General features: G+C 49.1%; 2 protein-coding genes across 5 annotated transcripts in view; one reads left to right on the top strand and one right to left on the bottom strand.

Moving 5' to 3' along the window:
• The first annotated feature begins 353 nt into the window (after positions 1 to 353).
• Positions 354 to 4,874, top strand: SNAPC5 (small nuclear RNA activating complex polypeptide 5). 3 transcript variants are annotated; one of them, XM_065941949.1, is made up of 4 exons: positions 354 to 482; positions 1,715 to 1,804; positions 2,582 to 2,721; positions 4,559 to 4,874. In XM_065941949.1, exons 1-3 carry the CDS (start codon positions 393 to 395, stop codon positions 2,702 to 2,704), a joined length of 303 nt encoding a protein of 100 aa, XP_065798021.1. In that variant the 5' UTR covers positions 354 to 392; the 3' UTR covers positions 2,705 to 2,721; positions 4,559 to 4,874. The 3 variants fall into 3 exon arrangements, with proteins under 3 accessions (XP_065798021.1, XP_065798022.1, XP_065798020.1); XM_065941950.1 differs by lacking the exon at positions 4,559 to 4,874 and having other exon boundaries at positions 2,585 to 3,512; XM_065941948.1 differs by lacking the exon at positions 4,559 to 4,874 and having other exon boundaries at positions 2,582 to 3,512.
• A 154-nt stretch (positions 4,875 to 5,028) lies between these two features.
• MAP2K1 (mitogen-activated protein kinase kinase 1) overlaps positions 5,029 to 15,095 on the bottom strand; it is a 75,866-nt gene continuing 65,799 nt past the window's right edge. For both annotated transcript variants that reach the window (XM_065941946.1, XM_065941947.1), the window contains exons 6-11: positions 13,192 to 13,316; positions 9,954 to 10,155; positions 8,879 to 8,943; positions 7,122 to 7,183; positions 6,696 to 6,741; positions 5,029 to 6,059 (exon numbers count right to left, since the gene is read on the bottom strand). In XM_065941946.1, coding sequence (XP_065798018.1) covers positions 5,946 to 6,059; positions 6,696 to 6,741; positions 7,122 to 7,183; positions 8,879 to 8,943; positions 9,954 to 10,155; positions 13,192 to 13,316 — 614 coding nt within the window. In that variant the 3' untranslated portion in view covers positions 5,029 to 5,945. The remainder of the gene's footprint in view (positions 6,060 to 6,695; positions 6,742 to 7,121; positions 7,184 to 8,878; positions 8,944 to 9,953; positions 10,156 to 13,191; positions 13,317 to 15,095) is intronic.

The following is a 15,095-nucleotide window of genomic DNA, read 5'->3' as shown; positions in this document are numbered from 1 at the left end:
GACAGATGTCTTGTTTGCTGGTGACAGTCCCTTCGAGTGCATCTGCAAGTTTGGAGGAGCTAAAGTATCCTCCACCGATGAAAGAACAGCACTGCTCAGCCGAAATACTTGACAGAAAAGTAACCATTTTTATCTCCAGGTCCTTTACATCGCCAACACCCTTTGCTCTAGGGAGTTCTCATCCCCGGAGTTTGAGGTTTTCGATTTACAACCAAGTTTGGCTATCCATGAGTTTACGTCCACGAGCGGGAAACGAGCGCAGGCGCCGGTAGGAAGAGGCTGCACCGCCCCAGAGTGCCGCCAGCCCCTCCCAGAGCGCTTTTCCGCTTCCGGTAGCGCGGAGGTGGCGTCATCATCGAGCGACCCGGCGGGTCGCCTGCGGGAGAGTCGAGATGTTGAGCCGGCTGCAGGAGCTGCGCAAGGAGGAGGAGACGCTGCTCCGCTTGAAAGCGGCTCTGCACGACCAGCTGAACCGGCTCAAGGTGACCCCGCGCCCCCCCACTTCTCCATTCAGTTGTTCTCGCGCCCTAGGCCGCCGGGCTCTACGCGGAGCCCAGGCGTCTGCGGAGCCCGCCTGCTGCCGATTAGCTTTTCCTTACCTGGCCGTCGCGCCCAGACCTGGTGGCGTAGACAGGCACCGAGGGGGGCTGGATTTGAGATTATGGGCCCACCCCTCTAAGAATATTGATCCCGTAAGTTTAGACTGAGGCTCATTCATCTGAGTTTGGCGAGTACACTGCTACCCCCACCGGACCACTACAGCCCCGTAAACGTGGGCGGTCCGCACCACGCGCTGAGAAAGGGCGACCCTCCGAAGCTCTCCTAGACGGCCCCTGCCGCCCCTTCTCTCCCCTGCAGCATTTACTAGTCTCTCTTTACTACCTCGTGTGGTCGCTTGATCAGCTCTGGTCTCACAAAGGCAGCCCAGTCGCGGATGTTCCACTGTGCAAAAGGAGACAGCAAGGCCCTTCCAGAAGAGACCCTGCCACAGCACTAGGTTTGCCAGAAAGATGCTACAGATAAACGGTGAACGTAAGGTGTAAGATGAACGGACTTTCTGACCAAGCCAGATAGTTCCCGGTAGTTTTTCTCCCCGGATCTGTTACCGAGTCAGCTGCCTTGTTGAGGAGTTTAGATTGAAACCCACTAGAGCCATGTCCCAGATCTGTGCGGAGGAATCCCCCTTTAGTGAGATGTTCCTCCTAATCCCAGCTGGGCACTTTCGGGTTATGAAGGCCCTTCGTAAACTGAGACCCATGGAAATAGTGTGCTTTCCCTCAGGACACAGGCAGTGCCTGTACAGCGCCTGGGTGCGTGCCAACAGTGGCTAGGAAACGCTGCCATTTTCCATTCTTCCTGCCTTCGCTATCTCATTACGGGGTAGACAGACTGGGTCGTGTGGAATCAGAAGACACTTGGCTTTTTTAAGGGCATGCTTGTGTTTGCCTCCCCTGAGCTGCTAGGTCTGGGTGAGTGGAAGCCTCGCCTCAGCTGGAACACCTGTTCACCCTAGGAGAAAGGGGCAGGAAGCTTTCTACGCTGCTTCCTTTAGAGGCCCGGAAGGGTTGAGGAGCCCCATCCCTGCCCCCTAGAGCTTCACAGAGGTTACATTGGTTTCACTTCTGATGCCTACCTCTCAGAGCATGCTCAGTACATTTCACTCACATCGGTAGCCCGGTGACATAGTAAAGAAAATGTCCTCCGCTCTTTCTAGGTTGAAGAGCTGGCCCTCCAGTCGATGATTAGTTCTAGAAGAGAAGGTGAGATGCTGCCTTCTCAGCCTGCACCAGAACCATCACATGATGTAAGCTTAATCAGTGTGAGCCTGGGGAGAGAATGCAGTCCATTCTGTTCTTACGCTGCTGAGGGATCAGAAATTGTAGATTACCTTATCAAGCCCAAAGAACTCTGGGGAGTGCTAATAAGAACCTTCTGGTTTAATTAACTGACTAGTGTATGTTACTCTTTTAAACAGGGAACATCTACCAGCTGGGTACACTTTGATTGGCTGTACTGTTATATTGCTTCCACCTTCCCACTCTTAACATTCTCTCTAGTCACTCCAGGGAACTAGGGAGAGTGTGATGATCTTTGCAGGAATATGTCAAAATTCCTGCTGCTCTGTGAATAAGTAAGGTTAGGATTTGATAACAGACCGTAGCTTCAACCACAAAGCCTAGAAGTAGAGTTCTAGTCCTCCTCATATCATTCTCTTACGAAGGGCCCTCAGGAAAATCATCTTCTAGATAAACCATACTTGAATGCTCTCCCAGCTGTGTGTTAAGCATTTAAAATAATTTGAAAGCAGCACATCTAAGCCAGTATGTAATTCTTATGTAAGAACCATGTATGTAAATCAAGTAATTTTCTATCAAATCTAGGGCATTTACTGTGCTCTCATTTTGGCAGTGGGGGTTAGGGGGAGGGGGTCAGGGTAGAATTTGGAGAAATAGGAAAGTGGCACACTTCTTAGTGACAGTACTGGGATTGAATATACAATTGAGATTTTATTATAAAACATTTAAGAATTTCTTTTCAGGCTAATGTTCTTCCTACTAATCCATAATGTCCTTGACTAAAGCAGATGCTGGTGCTTGTAGACAATGAAGCATCAATCAACCAAACTGCACTGGAGTTGAGCACAAGGAGCCATGTGCCAGAAGAGGAGGAGGAGGAGGAAGAGGAGGAAGAATCAGATTCCTGAAGGGGAGAAGAGCCGGGGTTAGTCATGCAAGTTAATTTCTAAGTCTCAGAGACTTTCTCTCTTCAAAGAATTCTCATGGGCCCTATAGCCTGCTTTAAAAGGAACCAAGAACTTTAGGAGGGTGTGCGGTTGTAAAAATAGTTCCATCAATAACTCAGGTCTCAGAGTGCTTTAACGAAAGTTGGTGACAGAAAAGCAGAGATGCAGTGTTTCAGTATTAAGCAGTATGGGTGGTGCTGTGTTTGTAGGCTGGTCAGATTGAATAGTTGCCTTCTAAACAAAAAACTTCCTCTGAAATGCTATTGAGAAGGTCTGGCATCTGCAAAAAGGGCAGAGTTTAAATACAAGCCAGCCTTGCAGCCAGCAATGCCTCTATTAAGAAAACCAATTAAACACTGTTTGCATGCCACTGAACCCTTGTGAGCAGAGCAAGGCTACAGTCTGGGAGAGAAAGATGACAAAGAGGAGGACTGAGGGCCACTTGAGCGCACAAGCTGCTCCCACCTCTCAGTGACATCGTAACCCTGGCTACTACACGCTACGTGTGGGTGTCATCACACCTCGGTTGAGACATCATTATGATAAAAATGATTAGAAATAAGTTACAGATAAATAGCTGTCATGCAGCTTGCCACTTTCCAGACAACAGCAAAGGATCAGTTCCTCTGGGGTGAACGATGCATTGGATGGTTTAAACCCATTTCTAGACTTAGGAATTGTGCCACTGAAGAAGGATCACGAGGCTTGGGAGATTGGATTTCATAAAGAATTGACAGCAGAATAAGAGAAACTTTGTATTTTAAGTTGACACTCATTTTTGCATATTGTCCCTTTTCCAGTGAATATACAAATATGTAGTTGCTTGATTTTATAAAAGTAATTTGCCCTGCCCAGAAATAGAAAAGCCAAACAAAACACAACTTTCTTAAGCATAGCTTCTTACACAAGTGTTCTATCTTTCATTAAATCAATGAAATAAATCGATTTGTTTCATTAAAGTTATCTTGAGCTACTCTTACATGAAGTAGCCAGAAGCTTAAATGAACATATTTCTTGGAAAACACAGTGTGAATATCATTTTGCAACAAAAAGCATCAGGGTATACATTTTGGGATCTAATGTCAAATACAAGCATGTGCTTTTAAGAGTTGGAAAAGTTGGGTATGAATTCTAGCTTGAAGACCATTTGGTTGCTTGCTTTTCACCTTTTCAGGAGTTCTCACTCTCGCGTCTATAAAATGAGAGTATTCACATTTGCTCTAGCAGTTTCAGGGGTGATGCTAATGAGGTGTCACTTAAAAATCCAACTATTGGTAATTCCCTGGTGGTCCAGTGGTGAGGATTCCTGTGCTTTCACTGCTGAGGGCAGTTTACACACTTCAGTGAGATATTCTCCGAGGTGGTGACATCCTCTCTGTTAGGAAAAGACCCTGGGTGCGAGGAGGGTGTGGTTCTTTAACCTCATCTGAATGTTTGTATGTTGAAAACATGTGAGTTAGACTGTAGACTTATAGAACAGATGTTAGCCTCTCAGGGGGAAAAATGATTGATTGGCTGAGGCAGCCTTGTATATATAGTATTGACCAGTATTTAAAATCCTGGCTGTCTCTCAGGCTCTCGTAGATCTGCAGTGGAACTACCTACGTAGGAGATTTACTGTTTTTAATTTGAAAATGAAATAAGTGTTTAAACAAATATTTATTTTGGTTTTCTATCACCTGCTCTTTCAAAAAAGAAAATGAGGGAAGAGGTGTTGATTAGGCAACCTCATATATGACCTAAATCTCAAAAGTTACTTTTCAAAGAAAGAAAGGTGGCCAGTTAGGACACGGCTCTGTGGGGTTTTTTTTGCAGTTTCGCGGCCAGCGCACAGGCACGGAAGTCAGTGCAGCACTCTTCTCCTCTCCGGAGACGCGTGTCAGGTGTAACTGGCGAGAGCGGGGAAGCCATCGCTCAGTGGAGTGAGCAGCACAGCGCAGTCCCGGGGGGCCTCCAGTGCCGGCTGCCCCCCACTGCTACCCCTCCTCCTGCTTTCCCCTTGTATAAAGAGATGGAAGAAATCGATGGGATCTGTTCACAGGTCCACAGGAAAGGTGGCTGGAAGATACGGGTGCTTGCTGAGAAGAACTGGACAAAGTCCAAAGATTAGAATTACAGGAAGCCACATTGGTCCAAAGCACTGAACTTGTCCTTAGTGTGGTATTTCCGCCTTCCAGCCTCCTTCCTGTCTTTGCGCTTCCCCCCTCATTAATGCCTGGCTGCTAAATCATTTGATGATTTGTCCACTACAGACACTGAAAATGCCACCACAAAAGCAGAAATCATTTTCATCCTTTGAATTTGATAGTACATTTATTAGAGTAAGAGATTAGGTTTGTCAGACATCTGGATTAAGATGGTAAAGGATTTTCATAGTTTTTAGGCACTGTACACGCTGTTGTTTGCAGTAGCATCAGTACTTGGGTTTGGTGAAAGGTAGATCTCCTTTATTTTAATGCCTTGATCCATTTGTAACATTCAGAGTAACTCCACCATTTTAGAAACACTAATCCAAACTTAAGAGAGACAGCACTAAATATCCACACGGTATATTTAAAAATAAATATAGAAATATAACCAGAAGTCTACAAATCATCACAGTAGACAGACTGGTGAAGCCCCAGCTATCATGGCAGTGAAGGGCTCTGGCTAGATTTTGATGAAAATTGCTGAATTCTACACCAAAAGCAAGAAAATAATAAAATAACATGATACACACTTTCTGATGCTCATTTTTATAGCAGCAAAGCATGCTTCACATGCACTGCCTGTGAAGGATCTTACAAGGCCCCTTCCTACTCAGTTAGAAGGTATGCCTGGCAAGAATGAAGTACCACCAAGTGTCAAAGAATCCCAAAAATAGAGGCGACCAGCCAGTTCATGGTGTGGAAAAGCAGTGCAGTTTTCAGTAAGAATGACTACCCACAGTCACCAGAGTTTCACTGTAATTCAACATTGCACATGTTTTCATCATCAGTATACACAAAAATAGCCCCAAGCACAAAGCCAATCCACTTAGGGGGATAACAATAGTAATAAGAGTAAAGATGGTAATATTGAGAATGAGACGACTAGAATTTTGGCACATGCTGTGTTCTTCGTCCTTTGTCATGGGTGAATGCACGTCTGAACAGAGGCAGGCATGGGAGGCCGCCCGGAGGCGGCGCGGTGTGCCCCTGGGCAGGGACTGCTTCCCAACCGCTTAGACGCCAGCCGCATGGGTGGGCGTGCTGGGCTGGTTAAGGCCGATGGTGGCGCAGAGCCAACCTGCAAAGTCCACTTCCTCAGCATCAGATCTCTTGATGAAAGCATGAACCTGTGTGTGATGAAATGGACAGAAAGTGTGCTTAAAAGCCAAAAGAAAATTCAAGAGTCCTGGGTCTGAGGTTGTGCTGCTCTTGAAAGGAGCTCCAGGAGCCTACCCTTGTCTAAGTGCCTGCCTAGAGCCCCGGCTCCGCTGGTCTTACCCCTTCCCTGAGCCTGCTCTCCATGAAATGGAGACAGCAGCTCTGCCTTACGGCTGTTGAAGGAACAAGAGAGCTGATGGACTTGAAAGCGCATGTTACACTGACCAGGCTCTACACAGCATGTAAGTGCCGACCCTTACAGGCTTCCCACTCCTCTGCTATCACATAGGAGACAGTTACTTGGTGAGGATGCTGAATACAAAACAGGCCAGTCAGTACTGCAGAAAGGCCTTGTCCCCCTGTGGGGCGAGCTGGCCCTTTCTTTCCCTGGATCCCCTCTGGCTGCAGGGTTATCCCTGCTTTTCCATGAAACTGATGGGAAGACCAAGGAGATGGGCTTGGTGTCCTGCAGGCCCCAGATCAGCTAGGCCACAGCAGTCACGGCAGAGCAGGGTATGGGCTCAGCAAGCACTGGATGGGGAACTGACAGAAGAACAAATGAAATGCAGCAAATGACAGTGTAAGAATTTGAATAAATCACTCACCATGAGTTGCTTCAAATCTGCTCTCTCTGCGGGGTTTTTTATTAAGCTTAAAGGAAGAAAGACAGTGTGAGCTGTTGCCTGCTGCTGGTTCTAACTCAGATTACTTAATGTGTGCATGCCTGTTCTTCCCACACCCCACAGGCTCTGAGGAAGAGTGCCTAAGCCTATACAGGGTGTCATGCCCACAGTAGGTTAATAAACACTTGTTGAATTAAATTAAGGCCAAAAGGCAATAGGGCCGTCCCTCTACAGCAGGGGCTGAGCGCAGCAGCCGTTCTGCCCCCTGCTGCGGTAAGACACGTCACCCGAGTCCTGGCACTCTGGAAGAAGGGCAGCAGCTAAAGGGTGAAAGGCAAAGCTGTGCTCCCCCAGATGGATGGGGAGCCTGACAAAACCAAAGTACTTTCAGACAAGGAGGTGACTTACCATTTATTCACAAAATCTTGAAATTCCAGACTGAATACTCCACTGGGCAGTTTTGGAGGAGGCTGCAAGTACACACACAGACCTAAGAAATGCCCTTCCCTACCCTCCTCTCCCTGCCCCACTCCCGCCTCTGGGCAGTGCCACCCTTGTCCAGGTAAGGAAAGCTGGGGGTGAGAGGCCAGTGGCTGCTGCCGGCTTTCCCTGCTGGAACCATCAGTCTCAAACCAGTCAGAACTGGGGCCAAGTGAGTGACTGAATAAATCATTTCCTCTCAGCCTCAGCTGACCCTTTTTAGCTCTGAGGCTCCACCACCATACATCTGGGAGTGTGGCAGGGAAACAGCCAGTAACTACTAGAAGCAGCAGCTAGGAGGATGTGCAAACCACTAGGCATAGTCCAGCCCTGACAGCACCTGTGGATATCACAGAAGGCTGACCAATAAAATGTTCACCCCCTTCTGAGCTCTGAAGGAGTGCAGAAAGGTTAGTAAAACATTAACTGGCAGACAGCTGGGTCTGGAAGAATGTTGGGTCCCAGCAGGAGAGGATGACTTTCCTAACATACATACAACACGGTCTACCTTCCTTGCAGCCTTATGCAGCTTAGGTCAGACCCTCCACTTCCCACAGTGCTTAGGACAAAGCTGAGCAGTCAGGCAGTAAAGAGCCGAAATAAGCCCAATAACATGTGAACCAGTGGCAGTGATTTTTTAACTGCTCTGGTGAGCCACGATTTTCCCTGTTGAATTTGTAATGATCAAGGGGACCTTTTGACCCTTGGGGGTCTAGTTTTAGAAATGAGAAAGCCTGAAAAGTTACTCCACTAGTCTTGAAGAAAAGAATGGGGCAATGCCCGTTACCATGCTCCTCAGTGGAGTAGGGACCTCCAGCTAGCTGCCTCCCAGACAGGCCACAGTTCGTCCCTTCTCTTCCTCTGCCCATGCTGCTGCTGATGCCAGCAGTGCTGGCCTTACCATCTGAAATTCCGTCCTGCCCTCCAGCTCCTCCACCCCTGCCCCACCCTCTGAGCAGCCACGGTGCTAGTCCATACCTTCCAATTCCCCCAGGCCCATACTGATGAATACTTGTCAGTCTCTTCCTTCCTCAGTCCCTTTTACATTTAAACATACTGGCATATATATTTCACAGATAATGTATCTTTGTGTTAAAGTTAGCTAGCAGTAATTTAATCACCTGTAATTCCATCACTGTGATAACCACTATGTCATGTAACTTTCCAGAATTTATGTGCACATAATATGCATACATAGATTTTTTTTAAAAGAATCAACCATAGTATACATACTATTTTATAACCTGCTTTTTTCACACAATTTATAGTGAATATTTTCCATATCTCTTTCTACACTGTCACGTTCATTGCTTTATATAGAGAAAATGCATGTGTTTGCCTTGCTTCCTTTACCCAATCTAACAGGCTTTAAGACCTGAGACTTTTGTTTTTCCATCCCTGGACCCCCACCTCGTTCCTACAGCCACCCCATGGTGCTTATTAGCACATAGTAAGTGCAAAAGAAACGCTTGGTGGGAAAACAAATGCCTGGTGAATGAAGGATGAGAATGCATTCAATGGGCAGGTGGAGGCTCCTGAATCAGAGGATGAGGGACTCAGAGCTATGTGAAGATGTTCCTGGGGAAGGGACAAACCGTGCTGTGGCAACAATTCAGAGGTTTCCCAGACCAATTGTGAGTTTTTTCCTTAACAGCAAATAAATTCCAAGGTCACAGAAGCCTTACCTCATTGACTATGTAATCCAACAACTCAAAAATTGCCATTGGAGGTCGGCTGTCCATTCCATAAGCTACACATTTTATAAAAAGAAAAAAGAAAACACTTCTCAGAAACAGAAGGTTAACTGCCAGTTTGAGGCTAGGGGTGGGCATGGATCTTAGAGACTAGAACAAAGTTGTGGACGATAGAAGAGCCACAGATAAGGCCTGAACACAGAGGGGGCCGGCCACAGCCACAGCTGGCCAGGGCCTGAGTCTGGGTTCTGCCAGCCCCTCTGGCGGCCCACCACCGGCTACCCTTGTCCACTGTGCTGCTCCCTCATACATGCCCTCGTGTGGGCCCCAGACAGGATGTCCTGGCAGGAACAACGTCAGAAGGCAATGGCAGGGCCAGGACCTCCCAAGTGCTGGGTCCACCTTACAGTCCAGAGGCAGGCGGTGCTACATCGCGCTTGGCTCCTCAGAGGCAGACCTGGCCACTTACAGGTGTATGTGGCAAGGCAGGCGCCCCGTGTCTGTTTCCTCAGCGCTAAAGTGGAAGTTATAATAGTGCTCACACACGACCGCTATTAAAATTAGACAGTGCTAGGCAGCTCTATGGAAACAAAGTAGATTGGTGATTGCTAGGGTGTCAAGGGAGCTGTGAGTGACTGCTAATGGAAATGGTTTCTTTTGGAGGTGATGGAAATGTTCTTGAATTACAAAGTGGTGATGGTTGTATGATATGCAGAAATATACTAAAAACCACTGAACCATACACTCTAAAATGTGCATTTTATGTTATGTGAATTTTACCTCAACTTAAAAAAAATCTACCTTAAGAAAGTCATGATTTTTTAAATTAGATAATACATATAAAATACTAAGTGCAGTGCCAGGAACACAGTGGGCACTCAACAAGTGGGCACTCAATAAATGGTAGGAAGGAAGATGTTGGTAATGATAATATCCTACACTGGAACCCCATGCTCTGCTTCCCCCTTGCCCCAGCCTGGCATCCAGACAGGGAACCAGCCTTCCAGAAACCCCTGATGGAAAGGACCACCCACAGTCCAAGCTGGGGCCACACTGGGCCACTCACAGCTGAGGGGCCTCCCGGGGGTCCTTGGCCTGGGCGGGGTCTCAGCCGCATCTCCCTCCACCTGGCACCCAAACATCAGCTCCAGCTCCTTGGCATCTGGAGGAGGGATGGGATACCTCCCGACCGCCATCTCAACCAGAGAGAGCCCCATGCTCCAGATGTCCGACTGCACGGAGTAATGGGTCCCCTGGAGTCGCTCTGGCTGCAGGAGAGACAGACATGGTTACCGCCTGTGAGCTAGCCTGGCCCGTACAGAGAGGGGTGGGCGAGTCCTCATGATGCCTGGGGCTGGGACTTCCTGCCCTGCTGAGGCCTGTCTGCAGTGCAGGAGTGCTGGGCAACCCTGCCTGGCCCCAGCCCTGGCTCTACTGATGCATTTTATCTTCTGCCCCTTTCTCAGCAGAGGAGCTCATGTCCTGTTTCAGGACCTCCACTAACCTCTTTAATTTGGCTTCACTTCTGCCCCCAAATAATCTGTTTATCAAATCCTAACTGGCCTTCGTGGCTCTGACCCCTAACTGCTGTCTCCCCCCAACCTACCCTAAACTAACAGCTGGACCCTGGCTGAGCCTCAGCTGTGGTTCCAGCTCTGCTCATCCTGGTCACTGTCTTGCATGTGCAGGATAGCCTATCCAAAGCCCAGCCTGAGAGGCTCATCTTGAGTCCTGAGTCCAAAATATGAAGTTTCTGGAACATGGGTCACAAATGAGGTATCAGTGGGTAGAAAGAACACTGGCCTTGCAAGTAAGGCAAGCTGAGTTCTAGGACCAGCCTTGCCACTAACTCACTGTTCTGGACAACATGGAAAACTAGAAAAGGCAAAGGATCTGGGGTCAGGAGATCTGGGTTCAAGTCCCAAGCTGGGACTCAAAAGCTAGGTGATCCTGAGTCTCAGTTTCCTCAGCTGTAAAATGGGGCTAATGATGATAACAACAAAACAAAATACCTGCTCTGCTACCTAGGGCACTGAGAAGGTCAAACCAAATGAAAATGTATGTTACATGTTGCAAAATGTTATGCAAATATGAGTTGTTATTGGTGGGAATAGTGGGAGAGAAGTATATAGTGCTTATTTTTATTGAGAACTAACTGAAATAAAACATGTATTTCAAGAACCCTATTAAAAAATCTTTATTCTGACCATCATACACTTATGTGGTTAGTCGTTCAGTCGTGTCCAACTCTTTGTGATCCCATGCACTGCAGCCTGCCTGGTTCCTGTGTCCATGGGGATTCTCCAGGCAAGAATACTGAAGTGGGTTGCCATGCCCTCCTCCAGGGGATCTTCCTGACCCAGGGATCGAACCCAGGTCTCCCACATTGCAGGTGGATTCTTTACCATCTAAGCCACCAGGGAAGCCCTCATACACTTATACAGACATCAAATTCATTTCTCCCATAGGGTTTTTCACCAACTCCAAGTCCTGGGTGTTCATTGGAAGGACTAATGCTGAAGCTGAAACTCCAGTACTTTGGCCACCTCATGCAAAGAGTTGACTCATTGGAAAAGACCCTGATGCTGGGAGGGATTGGGGGCAGGAGGAGAAGGGGACAACAGAGGATGAGATGGCTGGATGGCATCACCAACTCAATGGACATGAGTTTGGGTAGACTCCAGGAGTTGGTGATGGACAGGGAGGCCTGGCGTGCTGCAATTCATGGGGTCGCAAAGAATCGGACATGACTGAGCAACTGAACACTGAACTATTTTGGAACTGACCACGTAACCACAAAAACCCAAACCACTAAACCCAGGATCAATATAAGTTCCAGGACCTATTAACTCATTTTAAACTCAAAGAGTTGGCAGTTGAGCAGTCCAGGGTGCTAGCTGCTCAGTTTTTTAGACATTCGGGGAAGAAGCTGAAGAGCCCCTGGGTTTCACGTCTTTTAGCCACTGGAATGGAGGGGGTGCAGATGTGGGTCAGCACCCAGTGAGCCATGTTGCCCATGGCTGGAATCACTTGTGGACAGGGGACAGGCAAGCAGGAAGAGGACGTGAGCAGGACCTGCCACATGGGGGCCAGGAGCAGCTGCCAAGCTGTACCTAACAGCAAGTGAGCGCCTGCAGTGCAGGGTGGGACTCGCCAGCCGGGAGGCCTGGCTCTGAACCCTGGCTCTGCAAGGTAAAGTGCGTGGGTCACCTCATCTCCCTGAGTCTAGATTTCCTCATCTCTAAAATGGGACAACCATCCAGTTCAAATGGGATCATCACGGCAAGATGTGAAAGTGCTTGAAAGCCTGCACATAAAACACAATGTGCTAAGACGCCCTAAGCCTCTGTGCCAACCCCTCCTTTCACCTCTGAAGGCCTCCCACCCACTCCAAATAAGGTTCCTCTACTCGGCCCATCAGACCTCACCCAAAGCCACGTTTCCCCTTTCTGAATCGTTCTTAGGAGTGTTAGCCATGTCCCCGCCCATTCGTCAACCACATGTTCACCCGCTTGGCCAAGCATTCCCTGAGCACCGACCACGGCCCAGGCCCCAAACTGGACCCTCAGGACAGCAGAGGCACCTCCAGGCTTATCCCTGCCCCTCAGGGAGCTGGCTGTATGGCACGGGTGGGGGTCGGGGGAGCAGGAGGGAGGACTCGGGGACCTCAGGCTGTCGGCGGAACCAGATGCCAGGGGACCAGGTAGTTGTGCTGTGGTGAGAGAGGGACAGGAGCTGGGACACATGCCGCAAGGCGGGAGACAAGAGACTGCGGGGAAAGACAATGCTGAAGACTCACAGGAGTCAGGTCACTAGGTGCTGGAGGGATGGGGAGATGGGCAGAGAGGCTGGAAGCTGATGCTTGGGTTGCTACCCTGGGAAACTGAGGAAACAGTGATGCCATTTACTGCTAATGGAAAAGGCGGGGCAGTCTGGGGTGGGGGCATTTCTGGGCATGTCATTCTGAGGGTCTAAAGACAGCAGGCAGAGGTCCCGAGGGCTGGAGCTCCATGTCTACAGAATGAAAGCCAAGCTCCGGAAACATCCAAGTACCGGTTTGAGCTGAAGCTGAGATGCAGTAAGTCAAGGCCCCAGTGCCCCAACTATGCTCCCAGGCCTGTGAAAGGCCAAGCCCATCTCCCCTGAGACTGTGATCTCCTCAGGGAGGGACCACAAAGCTCATCCCTCATTTCTTTCTCCCCCATCCCCATCACCCAAGCACCTGGCTCCACTGGGAAGACACCCACTTGGCTCCTATTCCCGATCAGACAAGAGCCTCGAGAAATGGAACACGGCGCTCATACCGACATGTAGGACCTGGTGCCCACGAAGGAGTTGGCCATGGAGTCGATGAGCTGCCCGCTGACCCCGAAGTCACAGAGCTTGATCTCTCCACGGCTGTTCACTAGGATGTTGGACGGCTTGACGTCTGCAGGGGAAAGAAAACAGAAAAGCAGAGAGCTGACATAGGTGGACTGGGAAATGCTCCCCAGACAGACGACCCCTGACCACGAATGCCATGACACGCCCCAGCCCCATCACAGAGTCAGCCCCTGGCTTACGGACACTGGACACCGAGGCCCCTACTCCCCCTGGTTCAGGGTTCAAGGAAGAACTCTCAGAGGAGTGACAAGCTGCTCTAGAAGCAAGGCAAAAAGCCAGTGTTTTCCACTCTGAGAACCCAGTCTTGGCCAGATGACCCCAGGAAGGAGTCAGTTACCATGAATAATCAAGACTGAAAGGCCTTGCTTCAGCTGCCTCTGTTGGCAAGACACAACGCCTATCACTGGATCACAAGAGAGGAAGAAATGATAAGACCTGTATGCTTGCGGAGGCTAGAGACCAAAGACTAAAGGAGGGTGGGATGGAGCCAGGTACTCCTGTTCTTGACCTGACAAGCACAGAACATGGGGGTTTTAAAAATGTGTGTGCCAGGGGTTGGGAGCCAACTTCTGATTCTCCTTCACTGAAGTCACTTCTCTAACAGCCTGCACAGGTGCATCTACCTGTTAGTCAAGGAGAGCCTCTCGTTGTCGGGGCCAGAGAACTAGGGAGGCCTGAGAGCTGCTCCTCAGGGTCAGAAGAGTGTCCCTGCACCAGCCCCATTCCCCCTCGCTGCACTCAAGCCATCCCACGGTCACCCTGGCTCCCACCACCAGTTATTAGTCCACTGGCCCTTCCCTTTGCCAAGAGGTAAATTTCTCAACATTCTTCTTTTACCATCTCCTCTGATTCAAACAACTGTCCCATGAAGCAGGCAGAGCAGAGGCCGGGACTTGGTAAAGGGGCCCCAGGCACCAGGTTTGTGGACAGACATTGGCAAACAAGGAGACCCACTCAAGAGCAGGCCAAACCCGAGAGCAAAATCATAAACCCTGACAGGGAATCTCTGACGGGCGTAATACAAACACAGGACATCTGGAGAACCAGAGGGAAAAGTAAAACCCTCATAATTTCAACCTACCAGAGCCACTATTAAGATTTTATTATGCTCCCCTTCAATATTCACAAGAATAAGTTTATTTATTCTTACACAGAATCTAACAGATCCATTTAAGTATCTTTCCAAGGATAAACAAACAAACAAAAACCCCTCTCTCATATCCCAGGAAGTCCTTCACCTACCCACCTTCACCTAGCCCTCATCATCCCCAGCCTGGGTCAAGTCCTAACCACAGCCACGCCAGCTCCAGCCTCTCTCCACCCACCACCAGCTCCGCCAGGGCAGGGACGCTGGCAGTTTGCCTCATCCCTTTAACCGCAGATACAGGACAATACCTGGCAGGACAACACAGGAAGTACTCCTAGATGCCTGCGAATGAATGGGGCTAAACTCACTGGGGACACATACACACTTCACACCATGAGTACTGCCTGTCTAAGACCCAGCCATCTACGTGTCACAGGTCACAGCAGCACAGAATCTGAGATCTTTCCAGACCCACTGGCATGCCTCCGAGTCTCCCATACAGACAGAGGTGTCAGAAGTAGCCTGAGAAGGCATCTGGTTCCTCCTCTTCATGGTGGAGACGAAAAGCCTGAGGCCCAAAGGGGTCCAGGGACTTGACTGAGCTCACACAGCAAAAACTGGATAATGTGGGAACCAAAATTCAGACCCTGTGATGCCTGGACCTGTTTTCTTCCCACTCACCCTGCTACCACATCACTCATACCCTGAGTGACTGACCACAAAGCCCTGAGCGCCCTC

Source organism: Muntiacus reevesi, chromosome 7 (genome assembly GCF_963930625.1).
Source record: "Muntiacus reevesi chromosome 7, mMunRee1.1, whole genome shotgun sequence".
Lineage (NCBI taxonomy): Eukaryota > Metazoa > Chordata > Mammalia > Artiodactyla > Cervidae > Muntiacus > Muntiacus reevesi.
The sequence above is the reverse complement of the archived record's forward strand: the minus strand, read 5'-3'. Positions and strand labels throughout refer to the sequence as shown.

Coding starts and splice junctions, on each gene's coding strand:
- SNAPC5 (XM_065941949.1), top strand. CDS start 393: ATGTTGAGCCGGCTGCAGGAGCTGCGCAAGGAGGAGGAGACGCTGCTC. Junction 483..1,714: donor ACCAGCTGAACCGGCTCAAG/GTGACCCCGCGC, acceptor CGCTCTTTCTAG/GTTGAAGAGCTGGCCCTCCA. Junction 1,805..2,581: donor CACCAGAACCATCACATGAT/GTAAGCTTAATC, acceptor CCTTGACTAAAG/CAGATGCTGGTGCTTGTAGA.